At 42.4% G+C, this 25,101-nt stretch overlaps 1 protein-coding gene across 4 annotated transcripts in view; it reads right to left on the minus strand.

Moving 5' to 3' along the window:
* si:dkeyp-14d3.1 (transmembrane protein 132C) overlaps positions 1 to 25,101 on the minus strand; it is a 130,816-nt gene that overhangs the window by 25,502 nt on the left and 80,213 nt on the right. For 2 of the 4 annotated variants that reach the window (XM_030061067.1, XM_030061068.1), the window contains exon 4: positions 16,842 to 17,028. In XM_030061067.1, the coding sequence (XP_029916927.1) occupies positions 16,842 to 17,028 (187 nt within the window). Of the gene's footprint in view, positions 1 to 16,841; positions 17,029 to 19,725; positions 19,949 to 25,101 lie in introns of those variants that run through there. The other 2 variants (XM_030061069.1, XM_030061070.1) reach the window with 2 other exon arrangements.

Consider the following 25,101-nt stretch of genomic DNA (forward strand, 5'->3'; position numbering starts at 1 on the left):
TGCTGTTCAAGGCAGATATTATGACATCCCTCTGCCACCCTTGCCCTCGCGCCTACCAGCCACGCTCTTTTCACTCCACTAAGTATTGCATGTAAGAATTTCAGCTCCCCTTCCACTGAGACTTGGGCATAAAAAAATGTTTCATCTGTAGTGCATCATGTTCACTGAGCTTCCATGAGCTCAACACAAGGATTCAGTGTCCTCCAATGATATCACTGCAACACTGTGAGAAATTCAAACTCTATAATTAAATGTGCAAGACTGTTTACAAATTTGGGCAATGAGTAAGAAGAGGTACATAAAAGCCAGCTTTTCTGTGAAATTGCCCTATTAATATTTAATTTCAAAGACTTTTCTGTCCATGCAGTATGCATGTCAGTTCTTTTGAGATCCAACTGTTGATGCTGTTTGCGCTTTACTTACAAACAAATCTGTTCTCCCGAGTCTCACAGATAGGAGTCTTTTTGTCCTATAATTTGTGGGAGAACTGCCTGCCTGCTTTATCAAAGATCTTTCTGTTAGCATTCAGCACGCTACTGTGGCTGGTAATGTGGTCTGGGCTGTAATTTCTGCCTGTGTCTAGGTTGGATCTGAAAATAAGTGAGATTTATGGTGTCAGCCAGAGTGACACAGGCAGCATGAGAAGTAGCAAAGCCGCCTGTCCTGGTCTAGTGATCAGCCCTGTGCTACCTGGTACTAAAACATCCACATTCTAACCCAACCACCCTGGCAACTGCAACCAAAATAACAGGTCAAGCACAGTGTTCAGCTGGGAAAGGCCTGCATTATTCATGATGCAGCAGAAAGGAGAGAGGGTGGTAAACGAAGTGTCTGTGCTTATCCTTATTCATGTCAGAGGCACATCGTCATGGCTGACCTAAACCCAACATGCTCTGCACATAAACCTAAAGGCGTATCTCAAGACAATAAAACAACCCTATATATAAGCCAGAACACTAATCTGTGTTTTCACAACCATGATTGATGACTTGTGATTGGACATGAGTCTTTTTATGAACTTTTATGTCATCTCAAGAGCATAAAACTCCTAAGAAATGACCATGAAGTATGCCAATAGTCAACGGACCTAGAGTAAATGAAATATTCATAGTTGTGATAAACATTTTCATCCTGTGGTGATATAGTATGCATACGGTACGTGTGAGGAGAGTGAAGTGGGAGTTGAAAATAATGAATAATATGCTGCAGACATAAAACGCCACTCAGACACTGTCCTAGAGCTATTAAAGAGACTAAAAGAGACATGTTCTTTCATCAGCTCTGCTTTCCACATTGTGGAACACTCAATGTGGCACTTCCTCCCTCTATTCCAGTGGGCTTTTAATTGGCTAGAAGTAAGAAACATGGAGGAGGGTGGGAATAAAGGCCTTGGTAGCACCATGGAGAGCAATACATCACTGCATGACAGCGCATTGAAGTGGTGGGATAGTTGTGAAGCCAACACACGGGCTTTTAATGAGGGTCCCTCTCTTGTTCCGTTCTCTTTGCTTCCCATTCTTGCTGCTCTACCTAGGAATGAGCCAGTTCCTCTCTTGTCCTCCCCTCTCCTTTCCTCCCCTCTCCCAAGCTGATGGGATGAGGGAGGGTGGCTACAGTATGTGGCAGCAGAGACCTAACTCCACAAGGCGGTCATCCCTCACTGCCTCCTAAAACACCTCTAACTGCTTTTCAGTAGCAGTCCCCTGTCTGAGGTACACGCTGGTCAGAGATCTGATCTGCTCATTATAGTTGGCCATGGCTGGCTGGGAGGAGATGAGCTCAATGGCTGCTTTGATAGTGAAGCCACTTCTGAAAGTGTCGGTTAAAAAGGGGAGGTAATGAGCGATCATGCTGAGGATCCTATGGACAGGCAGAATTGGTACCTGGGAATTAGAGGCTCTGTTGCAAGCCTAATTTAGCAGGTACCTCTGCAGTGTCCTCATTCAGTAATTGAGAGACATTATAGAAGGGGCAGGCTATTTTTTATCAAAGAGTTCACTAGAAGTCACATTCGCTGATAATTTATATATATAATAGAGGCTATGTGTGAAAAACTAGAGGAACAGACTTGAAAAGAAAGATCCTGTTCTAGAGGCTGATAACGAGACAAGTACAGATTTCATGCAGTCCAAGTGCCAATTCCTGGTAACTACCTATAGTTCATTACCTATTGGTCACACACACTTTGAATGAGAACATTAATTGGGATAAATGCACGTATACATTTTCTTTTGGCTGCTGCTCGACCACAGGTCGAGCAGCAGCAGAGCAAGCGGGTGAGTTTGATGCTTAAATGGTCCACTCAACTGGTGGCAGCAGTGCTCAGCTGACACATCAGCTGATACAGAGCACAACACTTCTCGGGTTGTCTGCCTGAACTAGTTTGTAGGCTTCGCTGCATTTCTGTCATACAAATGAAGCATACGAGAAGAGGATGTTGGGAGGAGTGTGATACTTGCATTTTTAATTTTGACAATATATTTGGTTATTTTTATGATATTCCTCTCAATAAAGTACAGACCAGATCCAAAAATATCTTCTTAAATGTTGAACATGGTGTCTAAGTATAGAGAAATGAACTGTCTTACTCCAGCTCACCTCAGCTAAACGGAGTCGGTCATGGAATGGATGATTTATGTTGTATCGTTGCCCTCACAGACCCCAAAAAGGCCACCAGTGATGTATCAAGAGCTCCCTCTTTTTCTGCAGAACTGTTTTGTAAGTCATGTGTCATGGCACAAGGATTCACATGACTGTTCATGGCTGGTATTGATGTTTTGGTCACATTCAGTTGCTCTGCATCTGTAAATTATTCATGAGTACACATGATTTATGAGTAAACCTCAACTGCATCAAGCAAAGTGTCACGATGACATGCTGCTGATGGAACAAATCTACCCACAAATATTAATGACACCATGAATTGTGCCTGGTTCCTTAATTTTGATTGCTTGTTGACAATATAATGCATCTTATGCTGTACAAAGGGTCTATCTATGAAATCTTTCTGGCAGACAACAGCTATTTATGACCTGAAGTATTGTATCAGTATGAACAGCAGTCATGGTATTGTCTACTACATCCATTCATCTCTGACAATGGCACATGCCTGTCAACCATGTAAAACTGTGGTAATAAAAAAAATTAAAAACATAACAAAACAAAACAAAAACATGAAGGAAATCCTAGAAAAAGGGCCTGGTGGACAGTAACCAAGCCACTCTCTGGAGGCCAGTGGCCATGAACTGCATCTCATGCTGGGTAAAGGGACTTCTGAATAAAACATAGCTGGTGGTGGAGGCACCATATTTTAACTTTATAGGACAAATCCCCTGCAACGCTCATGAATACCACACCTGCAATACATCTAGATCAATGGGTCAGGAGGGAGGAGCAAGCATCCCCAGTGAATTTCAACGACAGTCAGACTCAGCTCCAGTAGCAAGGTCAGGTGCAAGAGATACAACCAGCTCTGAGGAGGGAGCTGCAGGGTGCCTTGTGCATCTCGTCTAACCGTGGGGTTTGACTGATGCCAATGCTGGTATACAGCGATGCCCTGCTGATGCCCCTGCTGTTTGCCCATTGAGCTAGGGGCCCAGCGGCCAGGAGGGAGTGAAGCAGCCCAGCCCGTACCAGCCTGCTCCATTTCAGCCCGATATCTATCACGCTCAGTCGATCGATGAAGAGTTCTTCACCGACAGCCAATGATGCCTGGCGGGGATGACCTCCTGATCTCTCTGACTGATTTCTTCACCCAGCTCTGATCGAGATCTATACTGCCAGCTTAGCTTGGCTTAGCTGCCCTCTGGACACAGACCTCTCTCAGCAGGCACAAAGGTCAGTTCCACTGCAGAGTCCATTACCTCTCAAAAATACACACATTCCTCTCAAGCCTTACTGGGCAAGGATTACAGCCAGAGCGAATAAAGCTGGGCCAGAATGTGAAGCAGGATGTTAACAGTAATGGATAGATATGAGATATGGACGTGTGCATGCCCTGTCACTGTGAGACTGATCTGTCAATCTGGATCCTGCCCTTCACTTCATCCCTGCTATTTCTGGCTTGCTACACAAACTTTTCCCCCCATAACTCATGAGATAAGTGAGAGGACTGAGGATGCTTTCAGCATGGAGGAAACACAATAGGAATAACAATCAATTCAATTAGAGTTGCATGATATTGCACGATAACTGACATTGTGATATCTTTTTTCCTGCTTTATATATACTGTAACTATATAGTGATATGAAAAAATACATGAAATTTCACCATATAGATGCAGCGTATTATTCATGTACAGTCAGGGCTTAACATTAAGTTTTCAGTTCAAAGTCATTAGCAACTCAGCATTTTCACCAGCCAAAATTCCCTGCCCCAATATGAAATTTTAAAGGAAGTGCCTATTAGTATCCAGATGTAAATAGCAATTGCCAGCACACACAGCACGGAAATCAGAGCAGGAAACTAAGATTTAAGAGGGAAAATGAGATGAGAGGACTCTGCCATTGTGAATAGTAAGTTTCAGACATTTTCCCAAAATAACATTTTCATGTGCATATTTAGGGGACTGTATGAATATGCCTGTATTACAGAGGCTGTGTCAGTGCACACTGAACGTGGCAGCTGTTTGTGTAGCGATGCCGGGTGACATTAGCTAATAGCTGGCATCAATTCCCACTGTGGTCTGAAGTAGCTAATGTAATGTCACCAAGAGATACAGTAGCACAGCTCCACCACCTAGTTAAAGCTTTAAAGTAACAAAAAATAATTATCAAAAATAACTTGACATATTTATGAATGTACATGCTTGTGTTACAGTATTTTGCATTGATTCTTAGCACTACTAAATACATAATCTACACTGTGTTCTACATAAATCCTTGCACAAGTTTTCCAAGTTAATTCTACACTTTCTCATCATCCATATCATTAAAATCAGCTCTAACTGTCACGTTTGCAAAAAAAAAAAAAAAAAAAAAAATTGCATAATTTGAGAAAGAAACTGTTAACTAAATATGTGATTCTTTCATTAGCTTAGCCAGTCTCCCAGAGCATGTGAGGAGCCTGATGCAACCATATCCCATGATGCATCCAACATGGTTCTTATTGGTCTATAATGCATAGGGCTTCCTATTGTCAATTGTCAATCAATCATAGTACCTATCACATTTCTCCTTTCAACAGAACAAAGAGTAGACTACCTTTGTCTCATCAGACCTCAGAGAATTATTCTGCCTCTTTTGTTGGAAGGTCTGTTCTTATCTAATCCTGTAAGGAACAACAATCACATTAACACAGGCACTTTAGTGATTACTCAGTCTGTTGTAATTAAGAAATAACTACGTGTTAAATTTGCAAAGTTTAACCTAAAGTTTTCTTTCTTTTTTTTTTTTTTCCAGTTCACAGGTTAACCCTGCTTGGTTTAACTATGGCCCTCCGAGGCCTAGTTCTGAGAGGAGTCTCTGCAGGTGAGACTTGGGGTACCACAGCAGGACCGTGTTCAGGAGTTGGCTCAGGTGTTTGTTCCTGTGGTTTGTCTTCTGCAGGTGTGTGAAGAGGCATCAGGTGCTAATAATGGTCCCTACTGATAACAACAGTCAAGTCCTCAACATTACTGCAACACCAGGGCCAGTATGAATTCATGTAAAGTCCCTTGAGTGAAAAGTTTTTTACACTGGTGCCATATTGTGGAATAGCCTTCTGCCACACATCCAGTCTTTAAATATGAGAGGGGGTCACAGAAGTCAGGTTAGGTCTTTTTTATGGAACAAAGTAACTGATTTATGAAATCTGCAACAGCATTGTTATTTTGTCTGTCTTTTTTATATGGGAATTGTTTCTTATTTCTTAAATTGTATTGGTGTATTTTTGAATTTCAGAATTGCATTGTTTTTTTTAAGTAGAAAATCTTGTGGTTCTTCATTTTTTTGTCTGTTTTTTGTCAACATCTTGGGACCATATTGGAAATAAGCACTGTGACACCTGTTGAAGTATTCAGCATCTGACGCCCCCTTCTTTTTCTCCTTCCAAGTGAATGTGATGCTGTCAGGCAGTGCAGTGTTCAGCACCGTGATGTAAGACGTCGACCCATACGAAGCTAAACCAGGCTGTAACCACTCAGGAGAGGTGTGGCTCCATAGGTGAGTAATTTTTCATGGTCTGCACTGACCTTTCCGCTTCACTGTTCCTCTGTGGAAACCTTGAGTTGCTGGTGATGTTTCTGAACCTACATCTACAATGGAAGTGAAGGGTGGACCATACAGCTGTGGAGCATTGTTTGTCATCGGGACCTCCGGAATACCATGGCCGACAAAAATTAACATTATATGAACAATGACATCAGTGGACCTAGTGTGAGATAACTGCAATTCATTCTTTGAAGTCCTTAGTGTAGTTTGGCCAGCACATCATTCCACATCATGAAGATATTACGAGTTGTGTGTCTTTCAGCAGTAAGTCATCTTTTACTGTGAGTGTGACTGGCTCTCACCAGGAGCTTTTCAGCACAGGCTCCTATTTTCCATGGACTTTCCACGACACTTTCCATACATGTTGGTGCTAACCATCAGCTCATGTTCTTCTGTAGACCTGCATGATTTTCCACGTGAGCATGACACTGTCTTCTGTCCAAAGTGACTTTCCTGGTATGAGCATGATGGAGTATGTGTAGCGTATCACCCTCATCCTGAAGCACTGGATTCTTGGCAGAAGATCCAATGATTGGGCTCCAAATAGGTTGATAAGGGATGTATGATTGGTCTCCAGGTAGAAATGGTTTCCTGTAAGGAAGTCTTGCAACCATTCACAGGCCCAAGGGTTCCTTCTCTACCTTTGTATCCCGGGTGCTTCCTAAGCCAAACAATGATGCATTGGCTACCACGTTGGTGTCTCTGTTTGGGCCACACATAGAAAGCACAGGAGAAGACAGTGCTTTCTCCACGTCCCAGATCCAGCAGTTTTTCTTCAAGAGGAGGTTGTGGTATGGCTTGTCTTTTTTTGCTAACCGAGGAATAAATATTCCCAGTTGTATGACCATCTTGAGAAAACTCTTCAACTTGCCAATATTGGTGGGCTCCTTTATCTCCATGATGGCCTCTGTCTTCCTTGGGTGAGAGTGGATGTCAACATTCAGGGTGATGTCTGCTTTCCCAGTTTAACTTGTTCAAGCTAGTCATGACCACACAAACACACCTGTTATCATCTTTCTTGGGCATAACCACAATGCCACAGCACGAGTCAGTTGGCTCCTCCACACGGCTGATAACACCCCGGCCTTCCACATGCTGGAGCTCTGCTTGTCTTCATCAACCAGTGGTGGTGGAATCCTCCTGGGGGTTTTCAAGGAAAACGTGTTGGAGCCTCTGGTTTAAGTTTGATGGCATACAGCTGTTATACCTCACCTGAACTGCTACATAGCTTTGGGTAGCTTTACTTGAGGGTCTCCATGTCTATTCTGGTGACACGGACAGGTAAGCCAAGGGCTGCAATGGCTGGCCTCCTGAGCAAACTCAGATTTTTGACCACACAGACCCTCTCCATGGTCTGTTTGGCTCTTATCCTCAGCTGCAGTCTGGTGAACTCCAACACGTCCAGTGGAAGCCAACCTGGAGCAAACAAAGGTTTTCTGGAGAACAGGCTGCTGTACACTGGAAACAAGCACAAAACTGTCAACAAGACCAACACAAAATGGCTGCTGCACATGAAAAATATTAGTGTAACTAAGAGATGGTGTTAAAAACAGTCTGTGACACAATAGTGACATCCGCCATGTCAAGTTTGAAATATCGTTATTACGATTCCAAAATATGACTTTGATACAATTACTACCTAAAACATGAGGAAAAGGAAAGGAATAATATATTAGATGTCAGAACATGGATCTTAAGATTCTTTTTTTATTAATAAAAACAAAAAAAAATGACATGTTTAAACTTCATTCAATCTTCATTCAATTTCATTTATTCAATCAAATTGAATAAATGAATTAAAATGTATTTTGTCACAGCTGCTGAGCTATATAGCTACTGAAGATGTTTTAACAAAGAAAATTATTCTGTTATAGCTGCTGAGCTTTACAGCTTATGTTTAAAAAATAAAAATTGGTTCAAAATAGAAAGATTTTTGTCACAGAACGTGGTTGTGAAAACCTGGACATGTTTTTCTCTTATTCTCTTCTATTTTCTGGAGAGCTCTTTGGCCACTTCAAGGTTTTCTCTCTTTCTCTACCACCATCTCAAAGGTAGAGAGAGAGAGAGAGAGAGAGAGAGAGATGGCTGATGCTGGTTAGTCCGAGATGATGGTGCAGCTTTGTGTGGGAAACAAGAATTAAAATGAAATGAAAAGAAAGCGTGCTCCAATAGCTCAATGAGTTTCCTTTGGAGTCAAGCAACACTGAAACTACATAACCTTATTATCCATTAATAGTTAGGTGCTCATGGCAGAAAACACTTAACAGCACATAAACTACAATTTTATTGAGCATAAAAATAATCAACATAAATGACATTGACTGTAAGTCTGGCACTTCATGATGATAAAGCTCTGAGTGAGGATTATTAGTATGCATGCTACAGTAGTGCGTTAAAGTAGACTGGACACCAATGACTCAGTATACCTCCTTGACGGTCTGCACTCTACTGAGCACATTTTCAAGTAAGAGAAATAATTATTGACAAAAATGTACATCCCATGATTACCAGTGCAGTATAAATTCATCCTTAATAACTGGTGTTGTTGACCTGCATATTTGATTTTTAGCAGCTTGTAAGTTATGGCACAGTTAACATTACTGGCATGTTTGCATACAGAGATGTTTACCCCATTGGTAAGTTAACTAAAAAGCTAAGCTAAACATTTGTCATTGCCCTTAATTCCCTCAGCAAACTCTGATGATGAAAAACGTTTGCCTGACACAAAATAAATCACACTCACACTTATACTTGAGGACGTGTAATTATGTTATCTATGTGTTGTTTTCTGAATTCCTTGAACACGTCAGCATGTCTGTCGGTGAGATGCTTTGCCAAGTAGGACACGCTGACCCCCTTGAAGCTTTAAAACATCTTTTACAGACCTCTTTTGTGGTGTCTGTGGGCTTGCCCTGATTGGCTGCTATGAAAGTGAAAAAATGCCATATTTTGCTCCATGCATCTGCTTTGTCCACAAGCCATAGACACTCGGCAAGAGCACTTCTTTTTGCAGCCATGCCTCTCATTCTGTCACCATGAAGCTGATAGGATATGATAGTATATAGTATATGACAGAAAGAAAATGGTTTGCACATCCACTATACCTGCAGGGAGTGGAAGCAGGGAGCTGCACACATTCACTGCCCCGCTGTTGTGCACCGACGCAACTCCTAAGAAATACGGCTCTTATTAAAACACTGTCATTGCTGTTAAAGTACCAGTACTAATAAAATGAGGTATTGTGCCGCTTTTAATGACAGGGTATTGTGATAACTTTCTATCATCGGCATACCGTGCAACACTAATTTGAACATGATGGTTTTGTCCATTGTGGCTATTTGAACAGTCCATGGATCAGCATCAGATGTCACAGAGCCGAAAAAGAGGCTTTTCTCCTCTTCCTCAATACCATGCACAGCTCTGTACCTGCAAGGCTCACACACTGGTAGTGACCTTTTATTCCAGAGGAACCGCACTTGGCATCGTCGGCAGGGCACTCGTGCTTAGGGTGAGGCATGCCACCGCATTTGTAGCCGTGGGAGCTTTTTTGGATATTTTCTCTGACAGCTGTGTGGCTTTGCTCCATTGCTTTTGGATTTGCTGAATTTGGGCTTTTCCTTTTGCTGTCTGCCTTTAACCACTCTGTCCACAGAGTTGACATCCATCTGCTTTACACCACTGGCACCACTCCTCAGTGAGTTTTGCTGCTTTTTGATCTCCTCTGATTGTCTTGCCATGTTAATGGCTTTTTCCAACGGAATCTCTCAAATTTCCATATTCATTCTGTCAACTCATGTGGCTCTGGCTGAATGCTAAACGTAGTGCTGGGTGTGTTAGCCATTCTGCTAGCTCTTTCCCCACTGTGCTCACCTTCAATGTTAATCATTTAACTTGTTGGCCAATGTCTTTCCTTTTCCGTCCCGACAGACCTCTTCAGTCCCAGTTTAGTTACATGGCACTTCTGACACCATGTTGTGTTTGCAAAAAAGTATGTGAGTCTGAGGCAAACTAAAGATGCAACTCTTCTATTAGCTTAGCAGCTCTGCCGAAACATGTTAACCAGCCTGATGCAACCCATATCCCGTTATGCACCCGCATATCCCAACGTGGTTCCCATTGGTCCATAATACATAAGGCTTCCTGTTGTAAATTATCAATCAATCATACTGTGTACCAACATACAATATTCACTAACCACCAAAGCCATGTTGTGATTGTAACTTTGAATTCTGCTCTAAGAGCGGAGAAAGCAGAGTTAACGGGTATTTTGACCTCAGTGCTGGACTCTGAGAAGAATTTTCAAAAGCTCAATTCAAGGATGGTTTTCTTAATGGTAACTGCCGACATTTTAGTAAGAGGGAGTCTTTGCTGAAATAGGTGCTAAAGGAATGGGGTGCATTCATCTAGGGCTGATGCCTGAGAGTGCTCTAATCATGGCTTTGACTACACATAAAAAGAGGCCTGCTATGTGTTTTTAAAGGTATCAAAGCAATCCCGCTCGTTTTTAGCGTTTCAATTACCTACGGATTGCATTCTACAAAGTAAGTTTCTTCTAGAGTGACACCAAAACAATTTGCCATTTAACTACTTCCATTGTTTTCCAAAATAACCATCAATTTTCAATCACTTCACGTCAATGTGGTTTACCTCCCCACTTCCTTTGCAACTTGTAAGTCACACTGAAAATAGGCTGCAGTGCCTCTGAATATCCCATGGACCTTGTGATGGTGGAGGATTTATGGAAATATGGAAAATGTCGGAGCATTCAACTTTGAAGATTCTGATCATGTTCTGGAGCAGGGGGCCATTTGTCTTGATGTGTCGCACTAATTATCATTACATGCAGCGTGGCACGTGTGAAAACTGTAGTAGGCTCAATTAGTGCTACCACTTCATCACCAGCCTCCAAGCTATAGTAGCTGCTAATGGATTGTTCACTAGAGAATCATCTATCAGCCGCCTGTTGGAAACTGTATAAGTCATGCTATGTGGAAAAAATGTGATGCTTCTCCCTGTTCCAGTAAAACAGCAGGAGTATGGAAACAGAGGCCAGATACTAGGCCTTCCAGTGTAGCAAATTGGTTAGGTTACTGGACCATTGAAATCAAGCATTTTCAAGCAAGGAATCTCAGTGGCATGTATTCTGCAGTACTCTACATGGTCTTACAGCGCATATGTTCTGAGAAAGGGCTTCTATGCTGGTACTTGCACTCATGCTATATTTCTGCAATATTAGGCCGAGTATAAGTGTTTGTTTAACTACGTGCTTGATAAATGGCTCTCCTGATTTCACTTGCCCGGCAGAGAAGATGTGCACTGCGACGGAGGGAATGAAATAGAAAAGAGTAAAATGAAACATTCAATGGGGGATGTTGATAGATGGCTTTATCATGTGGGAGCGGAAGTGGCCAGAGAAGGCCGGGGTGATGATGTATTGTTTAACAATACATTGGAGCTGCGCATGAATCCAAACGGCTGCTTTCATTTTTCCTCATCTCTATGCCTGTGGATGCTCATGTGAGTGAGCACAGTTTGGTGCCTCGACTGGAGCAGGAAGACTGATGAGTCCAGATATGATGTATGCCCTGTCCTCCTGCTCCCTCTCCATCACTGGGCTACTGCAGCATGGGTAATGATGATGAGGGCAGCCTGAACAGGAGCGTATTACTTCACAATGGTAAAAGATAATGGACCAGCCTCCTACTGCGCTGAGGAATCTACTCAGACATCCAATTACTGCCTTTAAGATCCATCTCAAGATGACCCAAAAAAACACAAAGCTCATTCAAAATATAAGGGAATCAGATGATGGCAACGTGAGGAGGCGGGGGATGACAAGGGAGGCAATTAATCTACACTGTTAATATATTAATATATGTTTGCCTGGACAAAGCTGCAGAGGTGGATGAGAGGGGGAGAAAAAGATGTGGGAGAAAGAGGTCTGTAAAAGCAGGTGAAGAGAAGACAAGTCAGGGCAGGAAAGCAGTATTACAAGTACAGAAAAAGAGTTCTGAGGCATCTCCTTGCTCTAAAACTCACTAAAACTTTCGAATACTCATTTTCTACTTTTGAAATAATTGCTGCATTTGCAGAACTGCTTCTTCACGGTTTGAAATTGGTGACAAAGTGGTGAGCGATGCTCTGAGCCCTCCCAGTGCAGGTGGGTCTAGTGACAACACACAGGAGGAGCCCTCTTCAAAGGGAATGAAAAAAAAAGGAAAGCTCATCTTTCAAAACGGTGTCGCTCCTTTCCCAGAGGTGTCACCCGTGGCAGAGCCCATCACTTGGCTCAGGAAATGCAATAAAAAGACCTTTTTATAATAATCAATTCTACCAAGGGCATGGTAATTTAGAACATGCCATAAATTGGTAGGGAACAGGTCTGAGGAGCCACTGAGGTAATAAGCCATAAATGTGATCAAACCCAAAATAAGCTTTCCATTACTAATAGTCATTAGCTTTATTACATTACAACCTTTAAAGACATGGTCACTTATGGATCCCCATTTGGTTTAAGAGATTATTTCTGGTCTAAACACAATTACTGCAGCTTCTCCATTATGACAAAACACAGTATAGCTTATTAGACTAATTAGAGCTAATTACAGATGAAAGGCCCTTCTTGAGCGTAGCCACGAAGCTGTTGTGTCAACAGATGCCTTAAGCAGGCTCTGTGAAGTCTCCCCTCTCAACTTGATTAAAAAAGATTGGAGAAATTCCCTCGCTTTTTGCTTCTCTCTATACAAATCTCCCCTTTTCCTCCCCTCTGTTTTGCCCCATGCTGCTCTCCCTCATCTTCCCTCTGTAACCATGATTTACTATCAGCATCACAAATGATAACAATGGTCCACTCTGACCCCTCACTAAGCACCTAAAACATATTGGAGGTATGCAACAATAAGAACACAATAACGATAACATAACAAAAATAACAATAGCATCACAAAGATTTCAACTTTGACATGAGGAAAACACAAATTTACACACTTTGTCCGTCAGCTGTCCTTGTGATGCTGTCTAAGTGCCGTATATTGGACCATTCCCAAAGAAGGAAAGCTTCTAGTTCTTTGAGACATGAAAGACACTCAAAAGGGGCACGCGATCCTGTAAAATTTCTTCATATTCCTTTGCTGAGCGGTGATCAGAACTAGAGACCTCTAATAAATGGTTGCCCATATGATTACAGATCCAAAAACCTGAATCTGGTCATTTCTACGGCTGTAGGTGTCAAGTCTATCAATATTTAATATGTTGTAATCATGTAGCAAGAGGAAGCATTATGAAAATGAACTTGTAGATAGATAGATAGATAGATAGATGGATAGATATAGATATGATCCAATAAGTTATCATAGTTCTCCTATTTTTCTTACATCTGGACAGGGTTACGTTTGAAGGATGCCTGTACAGAACTGTTAAACACAATGGTGGGTGTGTAATCATAAGGGCAACCATTTATTTGAAGTCTCTGGGTCTGATGATTGCTCAGCAACGGAATATGAAGACATTTTACAGGACCAGGTGCCCCCTGCAGTGCAAGTACTTTTCCCTTGTGATGCTCCGATATTCCAGGATGATTGTGCCCCCATGAGCAAATTCAAAAGTGGTTTCATGAACACCAGGATCAAGTCAAACGCTTCCCATGGCCTCTTCAATCACCAGATCTTAACACCACTGTGGCATGTTCTGGACTGCAGAGTGCAAAGCAGATTTCCATCTCCTTTATGTCTCAAAGAACTATAGTAGAAGCTCTCCCTTTTCTTCTTCTTCTTCTTCTTCTTCTTCTTCTTCTTCTCTTTCCTCTTCTTTCATAATCCCACTACACTCAGTGCAGTTATTACAAGGAATACTGACATTCATATACCAGAAGATGTTTCTGTTATTTTATCCATCTACTCTACATTCCAGATACAGTGAGGTGCTGAGTCTCTGCTACAGGTTTCTGTTTTCACTACTCTATTATCAGGGCTTCTGTTCCATATAGAGAAATTTATTTTCTATTGGAGTGACTGAGCATGTTTTCCTTCTGGCCGAGAGAAGCTGGAGGGTGGTGATGGTGGGAGGATGAGGTGGGGTGTCAGGGCTAGAGCACCGTTCTTACATTACTTTACTTCCTCTTTTCTATCAGCAGGGAGGGATACGAGGGGGAGGAGAGGAACTTATCTGCGGGCTCGTCATGCCACAGTGATCCTAAGTAATCTAATTCAGCCTTCCTCTTCCTCGGCTGTGTGCTCCTCTCATATTGGCGCATGCAGATTGCAAAAGCCGTATGTGCTCGAGTGTGTGTGTGTGTGTGTGTGTGTGTGTGTGTGTGTTGGGGGGGGGGCACAGACAGACAGACAGAGTTAATGAGTTCTGAATATGTCTGCATGTATAAGTATTTGTGTTGTGTGTTAAGTACCATGGGATTGCTGGTGATGCAGTGCACCTTAGTGAGCTGTCTGTGAAAAAGAGGCACGGGGAAAGTGAAGGAGAAAACCCAGAAGAATGTGTGCAGCCTTGTGGTACGGCTAGGAAAAACTCTTACCCAAATCTGCATACAAGAAAAACTTGGTCAGGATCTTGTTCAAGGATTTGATTGATCATATTAAAAGTGTACAAACACTGATGTGTGAACTTTTCAGTGTGTCTATACACTCACCGGCATCACTGACTCGGTGATGAGCCTCGATCAACAGAGCCGTAAATCAAGGCAAGGGCAAGAGAACATCAGGCCTTACATGGCACGTATGCACGCACAGAGAGTATATCATCTGTTTTACTGCAAATGAAAACACCATTCATCTTTATATCCTGTGAGACTCCTGCCTTAATTATTCTGTCCCTAATTGATTTAGCCAAGTTTAGCAAATGATTTTAATATTAGGTTAATTAAGACAGATTTCTGTAGCTTTGGAAAAAGCTCCATGACTTATAGTGGACCATAAATCCTTATTTCATGTAAAAGAAGCCTAATGATTTCAGCGAAAAACTGACACTTTTAGCACTGATTGGTTGATTAGTGTATGTTTGAGGTTTTGATTGTGCAACACTCAGAATTCATCTGATGGAGTGGTGGAAGCATTGCGTCTGATGCAGTTGTTTCAAGATTCAAGATTCAAACAACTTTATTTATCCAATTCAGCTGCAATTCAGTTGGGTGCAACAGCAGCTGATCAGTGCACAACAGCAGCTGATCAGGCTGTAGCAGCCAAATTAAATCACCTCAAGTCAAATCAAGGTGTATTCAGTAACAATAAAGGTTTCATTGAGCAGGAAAAAAGGGCAAATTGTGCCGTCGATTCCCTTCTTTCGACTCCAAGCAGAGCCTTTGCAAAATAATCATGCAACTCATCTCAACAATTTTTGTCAGTGGAAGGCGTGGGTGCATACTGTATATTCCTGGTCTACGACAGGCAAGCTGTTGATACATCAGTGACATGAAAAGGATGTGAAAGAAGGAACCCTAACAATACTGCAGCACTAAACACGCAGCTTCAATTATTTTGAGAATGGATCAGTGGGTGAGGATGGGCTGTATTCCTCTCAATCCAGGAACAGCCACCCACGGGCATCTATCATCTACATAGTTTCAGGCAACGCTAAGAGAATAACAGTGACACAGAAGTCAAGTCTCTATATCACGCAGATCAGAAGCACAGAAATAGAAATGAATGCATTCTTTGTTTTAGTAATCAGCACAGATGTGTCTCTGTTCAGTCGACACAATTGCCTCTCATTTTTCACCTGCATGCTCGAAATCAGAAGCTGTGCTCTCTGGGCTTGCAAACGAAATTGAGTGATGCCTTTCTTCATGAACTTCTACAGAGCAGATTCTGGCTAATCAAGACCAGTGGTGTTCTTGGGGGTTTGGAGTTCACGGCCTCACGGCATCCTCTGATATTTAATCAAATGAAACCACCTGAAAAACAGAAAGTCATCTTTGGTTGAACTTTCTCCATATAAATGCCTCTGACAGTGGGTTGCGACTAGGCATGGCTTTGTTTTAACAGGTCATGAGCCAAAAAGATTGAGAAGCACTGATCTACAGAGTAGAGTACCTATGCCTTGCTGAAGGGGACATACAGCTCCAGGCCAACCCTCAGGCCATTGCCAGCCTCTAGACCCCACCTGGGGCCTGCTGGGAGCCAGAGAAGCTCCATCCTACACCAAAGCACGCTGCGCACACAGATCTGTAGCTACAGCTTTGCCCTCCCTATGTGAGTGGCAACCCTAGTAATGGGTAGACTGTTTGTGTGGTAGGGGATGAGGATTGTTTGTGATGGTGGAGGGCAAGTTGATATTTTTACTGTTTACAGACTTTATATGCACTTTGTGTGAGTATTTGCATTTTAGCGAGATTAGGTACATTTACTCTACAACATTTCAAAGTAAATATCCTGCTTGCTATTCCAATGTTTATAAAAAAGAATTTTCATTTACAAACTACTTTAGTGAGAAAGTGTTAGTGTACAAAACATGGGATCAGATCATGAATACATTAATTTTTCTCCTTCAGGCTGCCGCTAGTGAGCATAGCAAATCTCAGCCTTTTCTAGTCCAATTCAAGCATCAGAGCATCAGAGTACACTCCTCCACCTTCTGCTGCAGGAGTAAACTGTGTGCACTCATTAATTTAAGCATTGCGCTCGGCTCTGACTGGCATCACTCACCATGGCCAGGGGCACGATGCCCGCCAGGTCCTCTTGAGCCAGCCGGACCTCTGTCTCAGCCTCCTGTGTGGCGGTGCGACTACCAGGGTACTCTACCTGCCAGGCCATCCAGCGGCTGCCCAGCGGCTCTGGGAAGCTTTCCATTTTCAGATCCACCTGTAGCACCCTTTGCACTCCCACCTCAGACCTGTCAGAGTAGAGAAAAAAGAGCATGTCAGCCGAGCAGGTGGCCGGGTGAGCGCGGGAGCAAACGACTGAACAAGTAAGTGAATGAGAAAGTGAGTGTGTGCACGTGTGTGTGTGTGTGTTGCAGCTGATTCAACCTACTGTCAGCTCTAATGACCAAAAATAGTAAAGGCTGATGAATGCGTCTGTGGCGGAAATCTGTGACATTTTACCAGCTGAGGTTCTTCAAAATGTCAAGTCCCTCTGTGTTTGACTCTCTGGTCAACTCCCTGCTTCACGGAATAATATCATCCCATTTCTCTTCATTCCTCTCACACTTTACCACAGGTGAAACGCACTGTAAATAGAAACGATCATCTTGCGGCTGCTCCTTAGAGCAGTTCAAAGGAAATCTTCACCAGGCATCACCCCTGCTAAGGCGATGGCGGTTGGGTTTGTCACCGGTGCCCTTGTTTGCAGTAGCAGAACGCAAATATACACCACACTACAGCACGATCTACTGCAGGCCTGAATTAAGTCAGACAAATGGAGAGCGTTGATAATAAAATTTCCCATGACACCATAAGTCTCTGGTGCTCAGGGTTTAAATATAGCCAGGAGGCAGGAAAGGTCAGCTTTGCACGGGAGCCAGAGGAGATGGGAAATGGCACAAGATCTGTTAGCCACGTATTGTGTGTCAAATGGCAGGACTCTGGGCCAATAAATTTCATGCGCAGTCTTTGTGGTCCACCGGCACAAAACAGCATCCTCTAATTTGAGGTTGGTGAGAGAGAGAGAGAAAGAGAAAGAGAGAGGAAGGGTATCTCCCTGAATAACCACACACTGTGCTTTATTCAGAGCCTACAGATCACATATAGCATATGGGACATATTGTAAAACACAAGGGAGAATGAAAAAGAAAAACTGAATGTACTTTTTAAATCTCTCTGCCATATCAGGAAAGGCTATGAAAACAGACGATCCACAATATGGAGAAGATAATACATGTGCGCTATGTCTTGGGAGGAACGTATAAAGACCTAAATTATGAATAGGTATCAGAAAACAGGAAAACAATGAATAATACACAAGATGTTTTATCCACTGGTCTGGTATTCACATAAGTCTGACACTATTTTCACATCCTCATATTATTCATTTTTATTCTGAGAGAATGAAAGATTTGTTGCACAGCAGAGCACAACAACCCCATTTTTGCATCGTACAGAGGTGCATATAAATAATTAAGATGACAACCAAATAACTTGTGTCGCATTTCATAACAGCATACCAATCAGAGTGGAGAGCTACGCTGAGCTGTTGAAGGTGTAGTAGCACGGTGTCGAATTACATAACTGTTCCACAATGCTGTGAAAAAGACAGATGCTAATCTGCGTTTGAAGACCTGTAAAGCTAGGAGGTTCACTGACCAAACCAAGATGACAGATGATGCCCTGAATGACCAGAAATAAACCTTTTAGTGGTCCACAGGCACAGAGCACCACACTGGGCCTGTGTCAGCCATCATCTGAAATGGCCTACTTTCTATAGCGCAGGCAGGCTTTCACTGCGGAATGGCTCTTTTGGCAAACATCACAGACGCTGTAGGAGGTAGACAGACAGAAAGGCAAAAGAATAAAAGCGAATATACAACACACTACCAAGTACAGGAATCAAACTCTTACACACCTCCACCGTTTGCCTCCTAATGCACCTTCTTCGAGCTCTTTACAAAGTCACAAAGTTGGCTGTTATTAGCCCTTTCCCCCCCTTTAGAGATGTCAATTAGAGCCCTCCGTACTTGATCCAGTTGGTGGAGTTTAATAGCGGCTGCGAATACTACAGATTTTATGAGGTTTTATATGTCCTCCTAGAATGAGGGTGCCAAAAAATATTCAGGTGATATGACTGCCTATGATAAAAATAGCCTTAGCTGCTTCATTTTAACATCCAGACATTCTGCTAATTTAGCATTTTTGTGACAGAAATATCCAACTTCAAAAGAAGCCCGGCACAAGATGACAGCATTATAAAAATGAGGAGGAGTGGGGGGAGGAGAAGACGAGAGATCTTGAAGGAAGTGCAAAGACAGTATCAAGGACAAGAGTGGAGAAAGACAAAGAAATGCAAGCTCTCACTTTGGCCGTCCTTTGGCTTTAATTGACAACTTCTTGAATGTGAAAAATGCAAACTATGACAATGTGTACAGGTGAGTTCCTGTGCCAGAGATTTAAGTAAGGCATCATGAAAACCCTCCATGCAGAGACATGTGATAATGATAAATACTGTAGCAGTGTTGGGCAAGCTACTTGGAAAATGTAGTGAACTAAGCTACCAGTTACTCTGCATTAAATGAAGCTTCACTACACTGAAGCTACCCTCCAGATAATGTAGCAAGCTAAGCTACAATACAGTGACAAATGTAGCTTAACTACATCAAAGCTATTTTTTTTTATTATTATTATTTTTTAACATGAACCAACTTCATTCCAAGTCATTGCTATCTTAGTGATAAATAAAACTGTCAGTCAAACAGAAAGTCAGGCAAAAAATGTTCAGTTCATTAGTTGATGAAACTGTGCTCTCTCTGCTTTTACTGCTACAAACCATGGCAACAAAAACAAACAACATGCTTCACATAATAACAAAAAGCAGGTAGTGCATTTATACTAATGTGGGGGAAGTATGTATATATGTTAGTGTGTGTGTATGTGCACACCTGTGTTTGCATGTAGTTTCTGCCTCTGTGTTCCAAGGTTTTTTCCTCATTAGTGGATAAGGAGGCCAGGCATCCTGATCTTTCTTACCAGCTTTCTTAACAGCTGCTTGTTCACGCGACACATGTGCTCGTGTCCCGCTGCAGCAGACAGGTAGGACAGGTACGCGACGTCAAACAGAAAAGCGGCTGTCGGCTACACGTACAGGTCCGTGAGCAGCGGTGACGTCACCCACTGCTCCCGATATCAAACCGCAGCAAAAGCTCCGTTGCGTTTAAGTTTGAGAAATGGCTGGGAAAATGTAGCTTCTGTGGACGCTACCGCGCTATTTGATCACTAAAATAGTTTCACTACTTAAAAGCTATTTGATTTGGAAAACAGCGACGCTACGACCACGCTACTGACAAATGTAGTTAAACTAGTAACGTCGCTACTTGTAACGCCGCTACTGCCCAACACTGTACTGTAGTAGGGTGTAAAGCCATGAAATAACTTCACAGAATGCAATGAAATGCAGCACGAGGAACATGATTTGTCGGGGCTTTCTATGATCGCTCATTAAAAAAGAAAAGCTGCCGCTGGTTGTATATCCAGCTAACCAACAAGTTGCAAAACAGATGGCAAAAAGATGGCGCAATAAACGAAGACATTCTGTGACTCTATCTCAAACAGAAAGCCTGGCATCAGTCGGTGTTTGACTGGTCGCCGTGCTTGACCCCCATTGACACATGTCAGAATATGAAACCTGACAGACACATCCATGTTAGGGTGAATGTGACCCAGACATTTGCTCAGACATCAAGCATATCCGGCCGCATGCCTGCCCCAGCCAGTCCTCTCCCACTCCAAGTCTGTTAATCACATGACTCACTGGGAGAAACTGTTCATTTCTCTCACACTAACAGCATGGGGTCTAATTCAATCAGCTACAAAGGGCCTGTGGAAGTGTGCCACACAGCTGGCCCCGGTCTGATAATTATCTGCGAGCTGGCTGTGTTGTTACTGAATCCGAGGCCAGGCAAGCAACCGGGCGGGGGGGGCAGCCAAAGGCACTAGAGAGGAGCTCAGCAGATAAGAGGCCCTAAAGTTGTAAGCAGCTGGTCCTCTGGCTTTAGAAAGTGAACCGGAGAGGAAATCGAACCTGACAAGGTGCAGCCTGAGACGCTTGACAGCTGACTCACTGAGGATAACAGGGAGATGGCTGAGAGGACGCTGTTGAGGCATACTCAAAATGCTCATTAATCACAGCGGCACCAGGAGATTGTCAGGACAAGCAGCGACAAGCAACTATGAAACATTAATAGGTATGGTTCACATGTGGGTTATGGCCTGGGACAGTACTGTTCAAGATGCTATATGTACCATTTTCATACATTAGTACATCAGTATCAAGTGACCTTGGTGTAATTACTATAAGCAAATGGGACCGTGGTGGAGAACATTGCAAGAATGTATGTAAAATAAATCCTGACACTTCCTACCATAAAGAGGCTTCTTTGTTCAAAAGTGCTCTCTTCACCCAATGACACCAAACCAATGGCTGGTCATCGGTCCTTGTCGAGCCTTATGTGACCGATGATCACTTTTTTTTGGCGCGGTGTGTCCTGCACCTTGAGTTCCTCAGCGGCTTCGATCCCAGCTGATAACACATGTTGAATCGGCAACAGAGGCTGTCTGTGAGAGAGCTTTCTGACTGATCTGTTCAGCCTCAGCCAACCAGGGCATTAGATGAAAAACGGAAATCCAGTTGAGCTGAAACTGAACTAACAACCCAGCAGGCTAACTAACCAACCAACCAGAGAGAGCTAGTTGTGATAAACACATGCAAAATGAGAAAAATGTAACTGAGCACATTCAGAATGGCGAGGAAAAATGTGCTAAAACTAGTTTGTTCTTTAACTTTCAATGATTAAATGGTTTACTTTTTTCATACTAATTCCCCCTGCTGGGATGGAGAATTAGTTTGTATCATGCAGGTGCAGAAGGTGCTGCATGTCGGCCGTCAGCTGTTGTCTGTGCAGTGTGTTCATGGACAACTTTTAGCAGGAAATGAGAGGAAATGCAAAGGAATCTGACCGTCTGCCTTGGTATGCACTGGTTCTTTTAAGTCGGCTCGGTGTGTGCCACAGTTTGTCTTTTTGAAAGGGGATAAATATGCTGGAAGTGCTTGTTTTTTTTTTGTTTTTTTAAGTTGTCTTTCACTTGTTCCACCATGTACCATCGCAAATAACTGTGAAAGCTTTAGCCTCATTTGTGATGGAAGAAGTGCACCCTTATCTTATTTTGAGCTGCAAAGCAATACAGCTACCTTTGCGCCATAAAGTAATAAAGAAGATTTACCCACCAAATCTCACAAAGTGGCACACACAGGTGGTTAGAAGCTACCAGTGTTGTTTGTGATGACCTTGTTTCTTTACAGTGATCATGCTAAAGTCTCAAATGTCTGAAACCTAATGTTAAAATGCTGCATGCCATACATTAACTTGTGAATTTATGACCAATTTCCCCTTCAAGCTTTAAAGTAAAGAACAGCAACTTAAATCTTACTGATAAACAGGAATCGAACACTTAAAATTAATGTTAGACTGGCAACGATAAGCCAGCCAACATTTTTAAATATTTAATGTTGCTATTGCAAATTCCTTCAAACAGACTGCTGTCATCTCCCTTGTTTCCAGTGTAGTATCTGACCCAAAGGAAAGGTATAAAATATTTATGTTGCATAAAGCTGAAGTTGAGTTTTGAAATTACATAATTTGAGCCTCTCATGCTATATCAAAGTTAGATTTTGCATGTTGATCAAAGATATTCTTATGCCAACAGGTTACCTTCATGTTTTTATCTTCTCCTAACACAGAATGCAATTAAGTTGAACAAAGACCTTACCTCTGTTATTGTAATGTTTTCACCATCTCCCACCTGTTCATTCAAAATGCTTTACTACAAGTCATTAAATCCACACAGCAACTTGTTCAACTTCTGTCTTCAATAATAACGCACTCTACAAGCTGAGGTGTCCCATCTTATTCTATAAATAGCTTATCTTGATAGGAGCACATTAGAGAGCTATTGAATTTAGGCCCCAAGGAGGTTGAAAAAAGGCAGATTTAAATGTCAAAATGAATAAACAGGCGCAGGGAAAGTTACTGGTGGCAAATCCTTTCTAGCAGTTGTCTCTGGAGAAAGAGCTATAATTGAAAGGCGCTCTATTGTCCCATTATCAAACCCACCATGTCACTGTGACACCCTCACTTAATCTCCCTCTGATGCAATGGGGTGAGTGTGTCCACTTCCTCACCCAATGGGATTTTAGAGGGAGAGGGGGAGAGAGAGAGAGAGAGAGAGAGAGAGAGAGAGAGAGAGAGAGAGAGAGAGAGAGAGAGAGAGAGAGAGACAGAGAGAGAGAGAGAGCAAATAGGGTAGTTGAGTTGGCATTTCCAGGGCCAGTATCTTCATTTTTCTTGTAGATCAAGTATTCCCAGACATGCTCTGGTACCAACATTAGAACAACAGAATGACTTAGCTTTACATCTGGCTAAATATTTGAAGCTGAAGCTTGACTCCTCTTTTATGAGCCCCTTTTATGTGCAAGATGTAGAGTACAAAAATTGCAATTTGAAAAAAAAAAAAAAAAAAAAAAATCAGGGGAGTGGCATGCGCCACACCTCTTCTCCTCTACCAGAGATAGCGTGATGTGGCGTATGGAAACAGAATGAGAGATGAAGATGCATAATGCAGGCGGGTGGAACGAGAGGAGATGCTGTCCACGGGTGGCCTCATGCAAACTCTAAACTACTTGTGGAGGAGAAAAAAATAATCAAATTTGTGGCTCCAGTGGTGCTTGAAAACAGCACCCTGAAACTCTGCTGTTCTCATGCTCCTTCACCTGGAACAGCATTATAGCAGCCAGCAAACTGAAGCCAGACACACACACTTGCTCAAACCTCTCACACACACATTCACAGAGGGTGGACACCTCATTCCCTTATGCAAGGTGACTACAACCTTTTAGAAATCAAATGCAAATATCAACCTGTGCTACTACAGGCTAAAATATCCTCTATTATCTCAAATTATATTATTAATTGACAGAGAGCATTTGAATTTCTTGAAAACAAATATGCAGCATGAACCTTAACAAAAACGAACTGCACTTTCAATGAGCAAAAACTTCCAGACTCTGCCAATTGCCCACCGCACCTCATGAGTTTGCAGCCTCAATACTCACGCATCAGTTTCCATTCAGTGCAGCTGAGTCTGTCACCAAGCAAGCCATCAGAAGTTATGAATATATAACAACTCTACACTGGAATACGCAGTGACAAGACAATGCAGTAGCCCCTCTTTTCCAACAAATATGACAAATTACATCCACCACACCATGCAGGATGGTATGGGCTTCATTCCAAAATCCAAATGTTGTTGTTACCCAAATTTTACTTGAAATACATCACTTCCAGTTCTGAAGAATAAGGATGATTCCCTCCCCAAAAGCATAAAGTCATAAAGTAGCATCTATCTAATTCTTGTTCTAAACAGGTTTTACTGTCAACATGTCAGCAGTTATTCTGCAAGGCAGGTGCCACTTTCTTTTCCAATGATGAATATCACTGTAATTCATTTTGTAACACAGCACTTCATTCCATATAATCTATGAAGCCATTTGCAGAGCATGGGCCAAATATAAATCTTCACAGTATTAAGGAGCCCTGACTTGGTGTTCAAGAGGTCCACGGCGCATATAAGTCACTGACTTTGCTGCCTTCTCATGCAGCATTCTTATTAATGTATGCACTGTGGCGCGAATTAATAACATCTTGTCAAGACATGGCACTGCATGCGAATGTATTTTCATAACTCTCCAATAAACTGCTGCTGCTACTACTAATACTGCTAATGCTACTAACAACACCATTACAGGTACTGCTGATACTGCCGCTGCTGCTAGTGCTACCGCTGCACTATTAATGACTCAACTCGGCGGTTTTTGTTTATTTTATCACTCATGGTTATAAAAATGTAAAGCAGTGCTACAAGTGGTGTTGCATTCTGATTTCAGAGCCTACTGTAAGTAGATATATATATAGATATAGATAGATAGATAGATAGATAGATAGATAGATAGGCTGCAGGTTGGCAAGTAACGACAATAATAATAATAATAGTACATGAAAGTGACAGAAAATCAAGGCCATTTCAGTCGGAGTTCATCTAGCAGAAGGGGAAACAGAAGAGGCTGGCATTGGAGAAGGAGCAGCTAGTGAAGCCCATCTGAAATTTCAACCAAGCTGTGGGGGAATTTCATTTCACAGCCTGAGGGGAGCCCGTCAGAAGTGAATTATCCCTGGCCACTTGCAACGAACATCCACCCCAGAGGT

This window comes from Myripristis murdjan, chromosome 9 (genome assembly GCF_902150065.1).
Source record: "Myripristis murdjan chromosome 9, fMyrMur1.1, whole genome shotgun sequence".
NCBI classification, from domain to species: Eukaryota; Metazoa; Chordata; class Actinopteri; order Holocentriformes; family Holocentridae; genus Myripristis; species Myripristis murdjan.